Source organism: Scyliorhinus torazame, chromosome 18 (assembly GCF_047496885.1).
Source record: "Scyliorhinus torazame isolate Kashiwa2021f chromosome 18, sScyTor2.1, whole genome shotgun sequence".
NCBI classification, from domain to species: Eukaryota; Metazoa; Chordata; class Chondrichthyes; order Carcharhiniformes; family Scyliorhinidae; genus Scyliorhinus; species Scyliorhinus torazame.
Window position 1 is genome coordinate 162,252,365 of NC_092724.1, and position 17,684 is coordinate 162,270,048.

Here is a 17,684-nt window from a genome sequence, read left to right on the forward strand (position 1 = left end):
GGACCCATTAGCAAGGAAAATCCAAAAAGAAACAGTGACTGAGATGTGCAAAGTCACAGGCAGAAGCTTCATCCGGACAAAAGGCTCCATCAGCAAATCTTTTTAAAAAATAAATTTAGAGTACCCAATTCTTTTTTCCAATCAAGGGGCAATTTAGTGCGGCCTATCCCCCTACCCTGCACATCTGTGGGTTGTGGGGTGAAACCCACGCAAACACGGGGCGAATGTGCAAATTCCACACGGACAGTGACCCAGAGCCTGGATCGAACCTGGGACCTCAGCACCGTGAGGCAGCAGTGCTAACCACTGCGCCACCGTGCTGCCTCCATCAGCAATTCTAACATTCTTTCCCCATTCCTATCTCACCGACAGTTTTAATAAACCACATGTGAAAACTGAGAGCGTTGCTGATACCTGGTCGGTACGAACACAGCTGGGAAATGCTTAAACAATTCCTGCAGCTGACTTTGATTGCAGTTCATAGCCAGGTAAGTGTAGACCCTGTGAATGTGGTCTGCATATGTGCAAAAGTCTGCACCTTCCAAATCGCCTGATTCACTTGGAGGTGTCTTCACGCACCACGATTTGAAGTGGCCAATCATCTCGTCCACAGATATGGAAGGCTTAATACCTGAGAAAAGTAGAGAAAACCACACATGATCCACAGGACATTCAGCATCACTTTCTCGATGAAGGTTACAAATGTTTGTTTCGAGCAGAAGAGCATAATTTAGTATCACAACAAAACACTTTTCAGGTCAAATTAAAATATGGAATAAAAACAGAAAACGTTAGAAATATTCCGCAGGTCTGGGAGCATCAGTCAAAGAACAAAGAACAATACAGCACAGGGACAGGCCCTTCGGCCCTCCAAGCCTGCGCCGATCACGTGTCCTATCTAGACCAACCGCCTGTATCCTTCTATACCCGTCTGTTCATGTGCCTCTCCAGATAAGTCTTAAAGGTCGCTAATGTATCTGCCTCAACACTTGGCAGTGCATTCCAGGCCACCACCACTCTCTGGGTAAAAAACTTCCCCGCACATCCCCACTGAACCTTTCCCCCCTCACCTTGAACTTGTGCCCCTTTGTTATTGTCATTTCCACCCTGGGAAAAAGCCTCCAATTGTTCACCCTATCTACACCCCTAATAATTTTATAAACTTCTACCAGGTCGCCCCTCAGCCTCCATCTCTCTCGGGAGAACAATCCCAGTTTATTCAATCTCTCCTCATAGCTGATACCCTCCGTACCAGGCAACATCCTGGTAAACCTTTTCTGTCCTCTCTCCAAAGCCTCCACGTTGAGAGGGAAACAAAGTTAATGCTTCAGGTCTGTGAACTTGGTCAAACCTGCAATGTTTCTTTCGCCACAGATGCTGCCAATCCCGCTGAGTATTTTGCAAATCTTCTATTTTATTCCAGATTTCCAGCATCCACAGGTCCATGGCGTCGTGAGGCAGCAGTGCTAACCACTGCGCCACCGTGACGCCTTTCAAATCCCAGTTCCAGCACAGTACTGATGGAGTGCTGCATCGTCAAAGATCTTGCTGCAGATATACACTTAACTATTTATATTACACGCGTCTCTGGACCATAGAGCACCAAATGGGAAGATGGGTCAGGAATTGTGCGTGGCAATGTCTAGTCTGCATGGGTCAGTTACGCACTAATCAATCAGGAGAGCTCAACCGCAACACATTTCCAGTGTGTTCAAGGGCCAACGTGAGGTTTTCCAGTTGCACTTACCGACAAAAGCTGCAAAAGTGCTCTTCTCAAGAAGATCACAACATACGTAGCTGACACGGTCAGCCAATAGTGACCATAAATCTTTCGATCTCAGGTACACCTTAGTAGGGCACAGGTAGGATCTGCAGGATCCTTGAGCATCCCCAGCTGGGCTATCAGCTGGCATCCACGATAAAGTTGCAAGATAAATTGCGAATGAAGAACTAACGTCATTCTTTAGCTCATTATCCTGGCTGTCGAAGACTTTAGCTGTGCAATACTGAGATAGTCTGCATCTGGAACAAAGAATTAAAATAAACTGCTTTGAGTATTGAAAATGTCTCATTGTTCACGCGAGCCACGCTTCCTCCAGCTCCCCAACAATACTGTCATTGCTAAGTGGGATTTATCATCAAATGGGCAGATGAGGCAAACATCAAATATCATAGATGCATTTGAGGGGAAGTGCATGAGGGAGGTAGGAATGGAAGGTTAGAATCACTACAGTGCAGGAGGCAGCCATTCAGCCCACCGGATCTGCACCGACCCTCCGAAAGATAACGCCACCGAGTCCCACTCCCCCGCCCTAGCCCCGTGACCCCCACCTAACCTGCACGTCTTTGGACTGTGGGAGGAAACCGGAGCACCAGGAGGAAACCCACGCACACACGGGGAGGACGTGCAGACTCCGCACAGGCAGCCATCCAAGGCTGGGATTGAACCCGGGTCCCTGGCGCTGTGGGGTAGCAGTGCTAACCACTGTGCCGCCCTTGATTGGAGATATTCGACGAAGAGAGCCGGGAGGAGACTCGTGTGGAGTCATTGGCCCAGACCAGTTGGGTGAAATGGCCTCTTTCTGTGCCCTGGACTTGACGATATGATATAATCTGAGTGAATGGGCAAACTATCTCTGATGTCTGACCGAAATACAACCCTGGATCTGAGCAGTCTAACATACAAGACTTTCTATAACATCAGGAAGAACACTTTTCAACGTTGGTGATTCCACATTGCAGTAACGCAGTGGTTTTATCAAGGCACTGCGGAGAATGGTTTCCTGAAGAGGCGGAACACAATTTGATCTGCAATTCTACACCCCCCTCAACTGGAAACAGGGTGTTTGCTCAACGCCCTCCAACCTTGTGTGGCAGAGAAGACGAGGGAGGGGGAGGGAAAAGGGAGGAGGGAAATAGGAGGGAATGGAGAGGAAAAACAATCGAACTTGCGACATAAATATCAAGTGGTTGCAGTCAACTTACCCAGAGTCCCAGTTTCCATCAAGATGTTTCAATAGGTTAACCCTCTGTTTATCTTTCATCTGATCAGACAGACTGTCTGTGGTTAAGAGACTGTGAAGTTCTTCACAGACATAATCTTCCACAATGTACGTGTTATCTGCTGTGGTGGGCCAAAACTCACAGACAGATTTCCACGGGCCGGATGCCTAAAAACATATTTTTTAAAAACACATCAAACTTGAAGTTTATAAGAACCATCAACATGCCCCAGCTTTAGCCTACACAGGGGAGGAGTGTAGATGGGCAACAGGCAGTCAACAGACACCTTGATACAGGCAATACTGCCAATGGGGCCATTTCATCCTGTAGTTAAATGGTGACTCTGATATTTACATTCTGGATATTCGAGCAGGCAAATCCTCCAAAATTGTACAACCCAATTATCTCCCTCTCATTTCCAATGGGATAAATATTATTGAGCTGACGACCGTATGGATGCTGGGGTTTACTGCTCACCAGGATGGCTCCATGCTCACCTTTTCAACCTTCAAAGTGCCCGGTCAGTAGTGTAATGGAATATTCAGCACTTACTTAGACAGGTGCATCTCAACATCAAAAAGCTCAATGTTTTTCAGGAGGAAGCACTCCGCTTGATTATTGCTCCAACATTCAACTCGGTATCCATCTTTGCCACAAGCTGCACATTGGCTACATTATATTATTACAATCCCTGACCTGGCTAAATTATATTACTACAATCCCTGACCTGGCTACATTATATTATTACAATCCCTGACCTGGCTACATTAAATTATTACAATCCCTGACCTGGATACGTTATATTACAATCCCTGACCTGGCTACATTATATTACAATCCCTGACCTGGCTACATTATATTATTACAATCCCTGACCTGGCTACATTATATTATTACAATCCCTGACCTGGCTACATTATATTACAATCCCTGACCTGGATACGTTATATTACAATCTCTGACCTGGATACGTTATATTACAATCCCTGACCTGGCGACATTATATTACAATCCCTGACCTGGATACGTTATATTACAATCCCTGACCTGGCTACATTATATTATTACAATCCCTGACCTGGCTACATTATATTACAATCCCTGACCTGGATACGTTATATTACAATCCCTGACCTGGCTACATTATATAACAATCCCTGACCTGGCTACATTATATTATTACAATCCCTGACCTGGATACGTTATATTACAATCCCTGACCTGGCGACATTATATTACAATCCCTGACCTGGCTACATTATATTACAATCCCTGACCAGACTGTAACAGTGGTTGGGATACTGGACAGACACCACAATATTTTATTTTCAGTTTGTAATAATAAAGAATAATAAACAATCTTTATTGTCACAAGTAGGCTTTAACACTGCAATGAAGGGGCTGGTTTAGCACAATGGGCTAAACAGCTGGCTTGTAATGCAGAACAAGGCAGCAGCGCGGGTTCAATTCCCGTACCGGCCTCCCCGAACAGGCGCCGGAATGTGGCGACTAGGGGCTTTTCACAGTAACTTCATTGAAGCCTACTTGTGACAATAAGCGATTATTATTATTAAGTTACTGTGAAAAGCCCCTAACCGCCACGTTCCGGCGCTTGTTCGGGTACACAGAGGGAGAATTCAAAATTCTCAGCTGGCACGAGAATTGAACCCGCTCTGCTGGCCTTGTTCTGCATCACAAACCAGCTGTCTGGCCCACTGAGCTAAACCAGCCCGTCTTAAAGACTGTGAGGAAAGGATATCTTACTCCAGGAGCGATTTCACCCAAAATAGGGATATGTTTCATCAAAACAATCTTTATTGCTAACACAGTATTAAAAATATATATTTTTTTAAATTTAGAGTACCTAATTAATTTGTTTCCAATTAAGGGGCACTTTGGCGTGGTCAATCCACCTAGCCTGTACATCTTTGGGTTGTGGGGGAGAATGTGCAAACTCCACACGGACAGTGACCCAGAGCTGGGATCGAACCTGGGACCTGACCGCTGTGAGGCAGCAGGGCTAACCCAATGTGCCACCGTGCTGCCCCGTATTAAAATATCTTTAACATCGCACAAGAAAATACTTACAATTATCCCTTAAACATTGCAAATCAACACAGTGACACAATAGCCCTTAACTGTTAATTTATTTCCACTCAAACAACACCATCTCAGATCTCAATCCACTTTCAAATACAGTTAGCACTCAGGCATACTTGCTGTGTAGAGATGTCTGGATATTCTACGTTGGGAAAGAGAGATCTTTTGACACTGCTTTAAGGAAAGAGATCTGACCCTGTCAGAACAATGCATAATCTCTAACTGAAGTCTTCACAAACTGTCTTCATAACTTGACTTCCATCTCCATAACCAAAACTAAATCAAAATGCCTGGTACTCTAGCTCCTCCCATTAATTACAACATCTTACCAAACTGAAACACAATATCTCTAATTAACTCTACAGGGACTCCCCCTTAATCCAAACAAAACTACATTAGCCCAAGCTTTTATGATGCCTTAATTGCACCTCTGTCTCCCCAAACCTTTCAAACCAGGATTTTTAAAAGACATGACTGCAGTAGTCGCACACACACACTAACCCAGGCTCTAAACCCTTACTGCATCAAATATAATACTATATCTGAAGCTCCTAGATCCATCACAATACACTATTTACAAGATTCACTGCAACTATTTCTCAAGCGTTTTCTGACATCTCTCAGTAGTCACTACCAACAACAGAGGCAAAACCACGGGGACACCAATGCCTCCAAGTAACAGGCAGCATTCTGACGCGCACATGTACACAACTTCCTTCAGCGACTGGGAAAGATCAGAGGGTTTCTGGACTAATATCATGGAAACACCGTCATTCAACAGAGCAGCCACCTTTTAGGGGACTGGGCAATAAATTGGGTACTGGACGCAACTAATTGGGGTTTGCAATAACTTGTTATTTGGTAGAACGAGGACAATTGTAACACCTCAAGCTCCTTTTGCTACATTTCACCATCCTCGCCCGGGTGCAGTTTAACATGCATCAACCATTAATTCTACTCTGGGTGTGGACAGGAGGGAGCAGATTATTTACAGAACATCTTGGTTAACGATGTTGCCATGCAGGATCTGTCCTCTGAGAGTATTACTTGATAGTAATAAGGAAAAGGAATCCCCACACCACCCCTCCTTTTTATTCCAGAGACCCCCCCCCCCCCCGTCAATAACTAAAACGCTACAGACAGGAGATTGAGCCCGAGGCCTGCACGCCACTGGGTAGTGGCTTTGTCTATTAGGTCATCAAGAGAGCTGATTGAATATTGCGAAGACAACATCTGCAAGGCATTGGTAAGATCGCACCTGGGGTATTGTGCACAGTTTTGGTCCCCTTATTTGAGGAAAGATGTAGTGGCAGTTCAGAGCAGGTTCACAGGATTGATTCCAGAGATGAGGGGTTTGTCGTATGAGGAGAGATTGAACAGTTTAGGCCGGTATTCTCTAGAGTTTAGAAGAATGAGGGAAGATCTAATTGAGGTATACAAGACGCTAAAAGTTCTGGATAAAGTAGACGTGGAGCAGATGCTTCCTCTTGTGGGGTACCCTAGGAGCTGGTTCAGCACACGGCTGGCTTTGAAAGCAGACCAAGGCAGGCCAGCAGCACGGTTCAATTCCCGTACCAGCCTCCCCGAACAGGCGCCGGAATGTGGCGACTAGGGGCTTTTCACAGTAACTTCATTTGAAGCCTACTTGTGACAACAAGCGATTTTCATTTTTATTTCAGTTTTCATTTTTTTCTAGGACTAATCTTAGAATAAGAGGTAGCAAATTTAAAACAGATTTGAGGAAAGACGACATCTCCCAGATGGTTGTGAATCTGTGGAACTCGCTACCCCAGAGATGCTGGGACAGTGAGTAAATTTAAGGAGGAGTTGGACAGATTTTTGATTGGGAATGGGTTGAAGGGTTATGGAGAACGGGCAGGACGGTGGAGTTGAGGCCAGGATGGGATCAGCCATGATCGCATTGAGGGCGTGAGGCTCGGGAGGCTAAATTGCCGACTCCCGCTCCGAGGTCATGTGTTCCAGGGAGGAGATGCTCTGGCTGATTTCGCAATCCAGCTCTTGGCCTGTAACAATGTAGGTAGCAGATGAGGAACATATCAGCCATGATAGAATGGCGGAGCAGACTCGATGGGCCGAATGGCCTAATTCTGCTGCGCTATCTTATGAATTTATGAACAAGAGCAGTCCATTGGACTGGGTGAGACGACGCAAGTGCGAGGGCTGTCACAGAGTGCTTGGGCTGATTGGCCAGCCCCTGTGCTGTGAATACTGTGTAATGCACCAGGTATTACATTTGGTTAAATTACACCAGTAAAATGAGAAGATTTGTTTAACTAACCAGGTCTTGTTTGGTGAAAGTACATTTCTTCTTTTGAAAAATAAACAAATCCCGTATGCCAAGGGAATGGAAAAATGTCCTCCATCCGTCAGAATCATTGTCTGTCCCCAGGTAGCAGGAATCCAGTAACACCCACTCTACGCCTGAATGTGAAAGAAAACATTTGCAACTCAGTAGCGACACACCCAAGAGTTTTCCATGAACTTGTTAAATTGCCACCCAACTACACTCTACAAGACAAACCAATAACGCCTCATTGGAACTGCACTGCAAGTGGCCAGAGGGCTGGGCCAGTTTTGTACCAGCAAGTCCCTCACATCGCTCGTTACCAATCACTTTTAAAAATTTATTTAGAGTACCCAATTCATTTTTTCCAATTAAGGGGCAATTTAGCGTGGCCAATCCACCTAGCCTGCACATCTTTGGGTTGTGGGGGCGAAACCCACGCAAACACGGGGAGAATGTGTTTCACACGGACACTGACCCAGAGCCGGAATCGAACCTGGGACCTCGGCGCCGTGAGGCAGCAGTGCTAACCACTACGCCACCATGCCGCCCCATTCGTTACCAATAATAAGGAGGCACCAAACTGGGAAGAGGAGAGAAAATTGTTCTACCACTTAGCGATTGAGCAGGCCGACACCAGAATAGATTTTAGACTGGACAGTATGACCATAGAAGGAGAGAGAAGTTTACAGATTGCACCAAAATCTCATTCAAAATCCATCCAATGCTAAACCCAGTTACCTTAACTCACTGCTAACCAGTCACAGAAATCAGAATTGTTATTATTACCCTACAGCTGGCTGCTCAGAATCAGCCAATATGCATCCTGGTATTTATTGTGCTGTAACGTGTCCCAATATCAAATATTTATTCCGCCCCCCTCTCCCCCTCATATTGTTATTTTTGTTAACCTGGAAGATCCACTGGTAAATCGGTGGTATTCTTGTAGTCACATGAAAAGTTGACGTTGACATACAACGGGCAGACAAAGCCTTTGTTGGTGAGGACCGGGATGTAAGGTCTAAACTTCTGCAGCTCGTTATTCTGACAGTGCATCTTGAGGAAGATGCTGTAACTGACTACAACACCTTGTGACTTCTCCTGAAAAGAGACAATGGTTGTGAGGGAGGAAGAAAAACACACAAAAAGTGAACAGACACCACCCCAATGCAAATATATAACGTTGGAGGTCAAATTCAACAACTGCTTTGGGTCCATAAACACTAGAAAAGGTGCGAACCCTTTTCAATGAAGGTGTGCACAGACTGAACCCCCCCCCTCTAATCTGCTTGTGACCAACATCAGCCAATCACCAATGTTTCCAATGGAATACAACAGCTTGTATTTAACAGAACCTTTATGGTCATAAAACATCCCACGATGCTGCACAGAGGGAAATCTGACACTGAGCCACAGGAGGAGGCAATAGGTTTGGTTTAAGGATGTTTTAGTGGTGGAAAGGGAGATAGCACAGCACAGAGGTTTAGGGAGAGAATTAGAGAGCTTCGGGCCCGACAGTTGAGCAATTAAAATCAGGCATGCTTAAACAGTCAGAATGAGATGACACAAGTATACCAGGGTTTTTTAGGGCTGGAGGAGATTACAGAGATAGGAGGGAGCCAGGCCAGAGAGGGGTTTGAGAATAAGAACAAGAAGCCAGCATAGGTCAGTATTTTGGTGGAAGTTATGATATGGTCAGGAGAGTTTTGGATAATCTCAAGTTCAAAGATAATAATAATAATCTTTATTAGTGTCACAAGTAGGCTTACATTAACACTGCAGTGAATTTACTGTGAAAATCCCCTCGTCGCCACATTCCGGCGCCTGTTCGGGTACACAGAGGGAGAATTCAGAATGTCCAATCCACCTAACAAGCACGTCTTTCGGGACTTGTGGGAGGAAACCGGGGCACCCGGAGGAAACCCACGCAGACACGGGGAGAACATACAGACTCCGCACAGACAGTGACCCAAGCCGGGAATCGAACCTGGGACCGAACGCTGTGAAGCAACAGTGCTACCGTGCCGCCCAGGATAGATTGTGAGAGGCTGACCAGGGGGGTGTTTGAATGGTCAAGTCTTGAGGTAACAACGGCACAATTAGGGTTTCAGCAAGAGGAGCTCAGGCAGGGGAGATGAAGGGCGATGTTTTGGAGGTGGAAATGGATGGTATTGGTGACAGGGTGGCTATCAGGTGGAGAGCACATCCTGGGATCAATCATGACCCCGAGGCTACAGTCTGGTTCAGCCAGTAAGGCAGATGAAATGGTTGGTGAGGGAGTGGGGAATGTGGTGGTCAGTGAAAACACGGACTTCAATCTTTCCGATATTTGGCTGAAGGAAATTGCTTATCCAGTTAAAGACGTAAAGGGAAAGGCTGAAGGAACGCTCTTCACTTAAAGTACACCCGACACACATTAGTCATTGACACTCGCTGACAGGTTGTTCATGGTCATCAGAAGACAAACTACTGGCTGACGAAACGAAAACCGATGGCACGGTCTATTTCTGCTCTCGTTTTGCACACCCTCAACGTATTGACTGAAGAAAGAGACGTGGAGGGTAGAGAGGTTTACGGAGGGGATTCCAGATCTCAGAGACGAAGCAGCTATGGCCACTGCCAGCAATGATTGAGGGACTGAAAGTGGAGATAATCAAACAGCCGCGATTGGAGGGGCCACAAACTGAGAGTTGCGGGGCTGGAGGAGGTTATAGAGAAAGGGAGGGGTGAGGCCAATGTAGGATAGCCTGCTTGGGCAGGCATCAAAAGGTTTTGTTGAGCTTATGTTTACGGTGGGTGAAAGTTGCGGGGTTGGCCAGGAATGTACTTAAATATCCAAGACTAGGGGTGATAAAGACATAGATGAGGATTTCAGCAGCAAATGAGCTCCGGCAGGGTGGAGTTGGGCGATGTTATAGATTTGCAACTGGGCAGTCTTAATCCTGAGATGGTATGCGGTCAGAATCCTATCCTGGCCTCATTTAAGACACAAGAACAAAATTAAAAGCAAAATACCGCGGAGGCTGGGAAATAAAAGCAGGAAATGCTGGACCACCTCAGCAGGTCTGGCAGTGTTTGTGGAGAGCGAAACAAAGTTAACTTTTCGAGTCTGTATGACTCTGCTTCGGAGCTTTAAGGCACAGGGCAGTCTGGTCCAGCTTCAGCGGGTCGCCAGGGAGAGGGATTGAGTGTGTGGTTGGGCAGTAGGCAACGACTTCAGGGTTAACCAATATGTGGCGGAGAAACTTTCTGCTCATCCAGTCCTGGATGTTGAACAAGACACCTGACAAAACAAGACAGTGGAGGGATCGAGAGAGAGGCGAGGTACAGCTGGGTGTTCATAGATCATAGAATTTATAGTGCCGAAGAAGGCCATTCGGCCCATCGAGTCTGCACCGACACTTGGAAAGGGCATCCCACTTAAACCTACACCTCCATTCCATCCCCGTAACCCCACCTAACCTTTCGGACACGAAGAGTCAATTTAGCACAGCCAATCCACCTAACCTGCACATCTTTGGACTGTGGGAGGAAACCGGAGCACCCGGAGGAAACCCACGCACACACGGGGAGGATGTGCAGACTCCGCACAGACAGTGACCCAAGCCGGGAATCGAACCTGGGACCCTGGAGCTGTGAAGCAATTGTGCTATCCACAATGCTACCATGCTGCCCACGGATAATGTTGCCATGGGGCAGCATCTAGATGAAAAATAATAGGGAATAAACTACAAATTCTTGGCTTGTCCTGAGGTATTGTCCTGGACAGCACGGTAGCACAAGTGAATAGCACTGTGGCTTCGCAGCGCCAGGGTCCCAGGTTCGATGCCCCGCTGGGTCACTGCCTGTGCGGAGTCTGCACGTTCTCCCCGTGCCTGCGTGGGTTTCGTCCGGGTGCTCCGGTTTCCTCCCAGTCCAAAGACGTGCAGGTTAGGTGGATTGGCCATGATAAATTGCCCTTCGTGACCAAAAAGGTTAGGAGGGGTTATTGGGGATAGGGTGGAAGTGAAGGCTTAAGTGGGTCGGTGCAGACTCGATGGGCCGAATGGAGGTGGGTCTCCTGCACAGGGTGAATTTGGAGAGGGTGTGGGGGCAGATGGAAGAGAAACAGGAAACCGATGCAAGTTGAGGGCCTGGGTCGAGAGGATTGTGAGAGGTAGTCTAACCTGCTGGGCTCAGGAAAAAGAGAATATTGAAAGACAGATGAACAGACGGTCTTAATCTCTGCTCTGACGAAGGCCATGTGCTCCTTGCACGTGTGTTCAATGTGAGGGTGGAGGTGGGATTGGTTTAAAATGGGGTTGGTCAAAGAGGGGGTGGGGAGGAATGTGATTTAAGAAGTGGGGGGTGGTTCAAATGGGGGGGGGGAATCTTTTAAGAAGTAGAGAAAAGCTGGGAATATTATGAATTTGTGATCCCTATTGTTAAGTGACATGTTCAAAGGTGAAAGTGCAACTTGCGCAGCAGTCACCTTGTACTAACCGTGCCAAGGCACCTTGTACTAACCGTGCCAAGGCACCTTGTACTAACCGTGCCAAGGCACCTTGCACTAACCGTGCCCGTCTTAAATTTAAAGCTTACCTTCCATTTCTGCTCCTTTAAGGTGGGTAAGATGTACTCAAACATGACTTTGTCTGGTTGAAGATAATAAACATCCATCTTCTCCAGAAGCTTGCGAACCTGAGAGTTGCCCAGATTGTCGAGGCAGGTCAGCACACTGGGGTGGATCGTCTTTAGATCGCGATAGAGATCCTGAATACCTATTTAGAAAAATGGAATTATGAACATGATCACATTAAAAAATTTTTTAAAAAAAATAATAATCTTTATTGTCACAAGCAGGCTTACATTAACACGGCAACAAAGTTACTGTGAAAATCCCCTCGTCGCCACATTCCGGCGCCTGTTCGGGTACACGGAGGGAGAATTCAGAATGTCCAATTCACCCAACAAGCACGTCTTTCAGGACTTGTGGGAGGAAACCGGAGCACCCGGAGGAAACCCACGCAGACACGGGGAGAACGTGCAGACTCCGCACAGACAGTGACCCAGCAGGGAATTGAACCCGGGACCCTGGAGCTGTGAAGCAACAGTGCTAACCACTGTGCTACCGTGACGCCCCAACATGATAAATTTTTGTTAATATTCTCAAACGTTTAAACGGGAAACAACCAGGAATGCAGAGAAGGCAGGGCTTAGAGACGCTAAATTTGCAACTCAAGAATCTTTCTTCAAAAGATCTCAGCAGGTTTAAATGTCGGCCAAGTCTGGGAAATCTCCATCCCTCGGTTTGGTAGCTCGGGGACTGTTAGTATGATCACAGGGTGACATAGAAGCACAGTCAACCTTCAGACCAGGAGCAACCACTTTGATGCCGGGGGGGGGTTCAGGAAGCAGGCAGGCAGCCAATGACTAAGCTCCAAGCTGCACTTTGGCCATCATTTTCAGAGGATTGGGTAATCTGCCGTCGAGCTGATGACAAGGACATTAACGTGTAGGTGCACTGCCAGACTAATAGAACAATCTACCAGACAGTTTCAAGAAGAGCATAGCATTCTGTAGGAAAGGGAAGAGATTCCGAATGAACCCTCATTTACTCTTGTACCCTTCACTGAGCAGGTAGCAGGCACAGGCTGTTGGAGCGATGTCACCTTGCCATAATATGTAGATGAAGAAGTAGGCCATTCGGCCCATTGAGTCTGCTCCACCATTCAATGACATCATGGTTGATGTGATATGATCTTCAACTCTACTTTCCCACCGTATCTCCATAACCCTCGATTCCCTCACTGATTAAAAATCTATCTCAGCCTTGAACATACTTAGTGACCCAGTCTCTACAACTCTCTGCGGAAAAGATTCCATAGATTCACTCCCCTGTGAGAAGAAATTCCACTTCATCTGTCTTAAAATAGGTAACCCCTCACTCTGAGATTCTGCCCTCTGGTCCTAGACTCTCACACAAGGGGAAACAACCTCTCAGCATCGACCCTGTCAAACCCCCTGAGAATCCGATATGTCTCAATAAGGTCACCTCTCATTCTTCTAAACCCCAATGGGTACAGACCCGACCTACTCAACCTCACAAGAAAATCTCTCCATACCCAGGATCAACCTTGTGAACCTTCTCTGGGCTGCCTCCAATGTCAGTATATCTTTCCTCAGATAAGGAGAGCAAAACTGTTCACAGTATCACAGGTGTGGTCTAACTAGTGCTTTGTATAGTTTTAACAAGATTTCCCATTTTTGTACTCCATTCCCTTTGAAATAAAGGCCAACATTCCACTTAGAATCATAGAATCCCTACAGTACAGAAGGAGGCCATTTGGCCCATCGAGTCTGCACCGACCCTCTGAAAGAGCACCCCACCCAGGCACACCCCACCCTATCCCCGTAACCCCACCTAACCTTTTGGATACTAATGGGCAATTTAGCGTGGCCAATCCACCTAACCTGCAAATATTTGCCTTCCCTATTACCCGCTCAACGTGCATGCTAACTTTTTGTGATTTATGCACGAGGACCCCCAGATCCCTCCGTGCTGCAGCTTTCTGCAGTCTCTCTCCATTTAAATAACATTCAGCTCCTTTATTCTTCCTACCAAAGTGCAGAACTTCACATTTCCCTACATTATGTTTCCTCTGCCATGCTTTTGCCCACTCCCTTAATCTGTCCATATCTCTCTGTAGACTCTTCGTGTCATCCTCGCCACTCGCCTTCCCTCCTATTTTTGTGACCATTGCTTAATGGGAGAAGAGGGGACAGGGAAATTGCGGATGGCACAGAGCAATCCCTCTTTACAACACTGCTCTCTACAACAATATTAACCGCACTCAGCCACGTCTGTACATTACGTTTTGTAAATGGGTTAAACACAAACCATCCTTACCCTGCACGGGGTTTACAAACTGTTGATTCTCTCCATCGTAAAGCGGGAAAAATACGGCTTGATCGTTCAGTGACACCATGCTCCCATCGGCAAGAGGAATGATCGGAATGGATTTCAAATCTTCCAGGAGTTGTTCCGTATTTCCATACTCTTGATCGAGGCTGCGATAATTACAGACCAGTAGTTTCGCAATCTTCTTCATGTAATCATCTGATCAAAAACATTTTTTGTCACAGGCTTTATTAAGAAACTGAAGTAAAATCATGGAGGCAGGGTTTTAAATTCGCCACCCTCCAAAAAACCCATCTCGCTTCAACCCTCACCGCAGAAGACGATAGCACTACCCTTCTGAGCTACCTCCAAACTTTATCATTCCTCCACTTGGTACTTCACAGAACTTTGAACCTGGGGCAGCCCTTTGGTCCCAATTGACCTCCTTTTCCTCAAAACGATAGCGCCATCAGCTAACCACATTTACATTTTCCGTGACCTCTCACCCTGACTGTCCAAATTCTTCCGCTACGGAAGAGAATACAGGGCCTGGTGACGATTAGACCCGGAGAGTGAACATGAAAGCAAAGGGAAACACAGATATTTCTTTGAAAACCCAGTCAAGGTGACACGTGGCTCTCCTGGTGTCCAAGTATTTAAAAATATCTTGCCATTTGCTGTTATAAAGATTCTACAAGTTGCAATAGCGAACTATGGTCAAACAACTTCAGCCCACCCAAGATCACCAAAGGTGATAAAGATTTTACACCTCGGTTGGAATTTATTTATTTATTTTCTTCCAGGAAACGTAGAGACGAGCAGAACGCACCCCCCCCCCCCAGTTACCAGACCTCAGCCATGGGGAAAGTGGGGGGGAGACAGAGAGAGGGTGAAGAGACTCCTCCGCTGATTTTTTAAAAACCCGGTCCTTTTAGAGACGGGTCTGGAGTATCCTGTTCCCCTTGTTGAACTAAAAGCAGCTCGGAAACATCAATAATATGCCCCCAGTCTGTGATTTGTGAGTGTTAAACATGGTCTGGTCTGGTACACTGCTGTCTTGGAGGCACAACTACTTGGATAATGTGGGAAAACCCATCTTAGCTCAATAGAAAGGAGATTCGTACCGTTGAATTCAGGATTGGTCTCTGCAACCTCCTTGGCAATGGCTTTGGTGATTGCAATAATATCAGAGCTGCTGAGTTTATGTATACCCAGTGCAGAGACCAGTGCAGGATTGAGTGCAGACTGAAGAACTGGGTTCAGGTAAGCCAGATTCAGGTGCTTCTGGAGGCGCTCTGGGGTGATCACTTCCTGGACCAACATATCATGTGTTATAGCAGTCTGGGTAGGTAATCTGTATTCAGTCCTGCCGTCTGCAACAAGAAAGATTGAGACAAGATTAATGTAAACCACTGAAAATGGCACCCAAACCGTGTAATAATGTGTCATGCAATTGCTTGTATCGGTTAACCAGTGGGGTCTTGTAACTACCCATCAAGCTGTGGGGACCCATCTCGGATTTACCATCTGGCTCTCTGAGGCAGTATAATTGTCTCCTCCCCCACCTCTGGTCAAAGCACAAAGACGGTCATGAGATACCCACTATAGGAAGAGGGGGCGTGGGGGGGGGCGTGTCTGCAGACTTGTATTCTACAGCAATGCTGTGCCTTCGTAACAGTATTTTTTTAATTATAAATTTAGAGTACCCAATTCATTATTTCCAATTCAGGGGCAATTTAGCGCGGCCAATCCACCGACCCTGCACATCTTTGGGTTGTGGGGGTGAGACCCACACAGACACGGGGAGAATGTGCAAACTCCACACAGACAGTGACCCGGAGCCGGGATCGAACCTGGGACCTCGGCGCCGTGAGGCAGCAGTGCTAACCCACTGCGCCACCGCATTGCCCTGTCAGTAACAGTATTAACCAACAGGAAATGGATTTGTTTAATCAGGGATCAACAATGGAATCCAGGTTACTGATCATTTTATTTTTTTCACCATATCCAAGTAATCTAAGGCAGAAGAGAGGGATTCTCCGATATTGAGGCCAAGTGTTCACGCCGTCGTGATTGCCGTCGCGTTTCGGGGCCCGGACACGACCTATTCTGGCCCGCACAGGGGGCCAGCACGGCGCTCCAGCGTCCTTACGCGGTGCGCGCGCCAACCCGCGCATGCACAGTTGGGGCCGCACCATCCTGCGCATGTGCGGGGAACGCCTTACGCACGCCGGCCCCATACCAACGTGGAGCCGGTGTCCTAGGGCTGCACACGGAAGGAGGTAAGCCCGGGGGGGGGGAGGGAGAGAGGTCAGTCCGCCAATCGGCGGGCCCCGATCACGGGCCAGATCCCACGGAGGCCACCCCGGTGAAGGAGCACCCCCCCCCCACACAGGCCGGCCGCCCCCCCCCCCCCCCAGCGTTCCCGCAGAGTTCCCGCCAGCAGCGACCAGGGGTGGCCGCGCCGGCGGGAATCTGTCGTGGCGTAGCGGCCGCTCGGCCCATCCGGGTCGGAGAATCGCCGCCCGCCGCTTCCCCGAGCGGCCCGGTGCGAATCGCGCGCCGCTGCTTTCCGGGGGGTGGGAGAAGCGCGCGCGGGGGTCGGGGCAGCGTGGTGCGATTTGCGCGGCCCGCTGACGATTCTCCCACCCGGCGGGGTGGGGGGGGAGAATAGCGCCCACAGTTTTTGTTATGTTCAAAGTGCTCCATGAACTGGGTACCTTGCTCTGCCTTTGTCCAGCTTCCAGGACTCCATCGACCCCAAAACCAATCATTCAAACAAGAAGGATTTTCTAGAAAGTAACATTCTGGCAGTGTGGCTTTTTCATCTTTCAAGCAAGTGCATTTATTCCAAATGTGCCACAAAGTGACACTTTGAATCCAGTTTAGTTAGACCACAAGGAACTTTTATACAAATTCATTATAAACTATTCAATCACACTGGCTCCATTGAGCGTCGTCCCGTGATAAGGTGGCAGAAAATAATTTGGGTATTAATCGGGTGTTGCTAGTACAAACATACTGAATGCCTGCATGAAGAACTTGTCCCACCTTTATCTGCTACTGTGGGTAAACAATTCTTTGCTTTAAGGAGCTGAATAATCTGCCCGGCAACAGGTTGGAAAAAATCCAAGATCTCGTCTGGTAATGGGATAAATTGCAGGAAATGGCACAGGCCTTGTAGTCCTTTGAAACCCGGATGGTTCTGTTTGGAACATTAAAAAAAAACACATGTGTAACCATACAGGAACCAATTTATATTATCAATGCAAATAAATAATACCGTCGGTAAACATTTAGACAATATACTTAAACACAAACCAAGAAAATACCAGCCATTTCATAAACTACATGAACAAACTCCACGCAGCATTTTCCCTGTGGTCTGAGGGCAGA

General features: G+C 47.1%; 1 protein-coding gene across 9 annotated transcripts in view; it reads right to left on the reverse strand.

Annotated features, from left to right (window-relative positions):
• The window catches only part of LOC140395710 (uncharacterized), a 223,914-nt gene that overhangs the window by 34,917 nt on the left and 171,313 nt on the right, over positions 1 to 17,684 (reverse strand). For all 9 annotated transcript variants that reach the window (XM_072483820.1, XM_072483821.1, XM_072483822.1 and 6 more), the window contains 9 exons: positions 17,340 to 17,493; positions 15,413 to 15,661; positions 14,298 to 14,507; positions 11,990 to 12,168; positions 8,320 to 8,509; positions 7,403 to 7,545; positions 2,986 to 3,170; positions 1,748 to 2,022; positions 415 to 631 (listed from right to left, as the gene is read on the reverse strand). In XM_072483820.1, the coding sequence (XP_072339921.1) occupies positions 415 to 631; positions 1,748 to 2,022; positions 2,986 to 3,170; positions 7,403 to 7,545; positions 8,320 to 8,509; positions 11,990 to 12,168; positions 14,298 to 14,507; positions 15,413 to 15,661; positions 17,340 to 17,493 (1,802 nt within the window). The remainder of the gene's footprint in view (positions 1 to 414; positions 632 to 1,747; positions 2,023 to 2,985; positions 3,171 to 7,402; positions 7,546 to 8,319; positions 8,510 to 11,989; positions 12,169 to 14,297; positions 14,508 to 15,412; positions 15,662 to 17,339; positions 17,494 to 17,684) is intronic.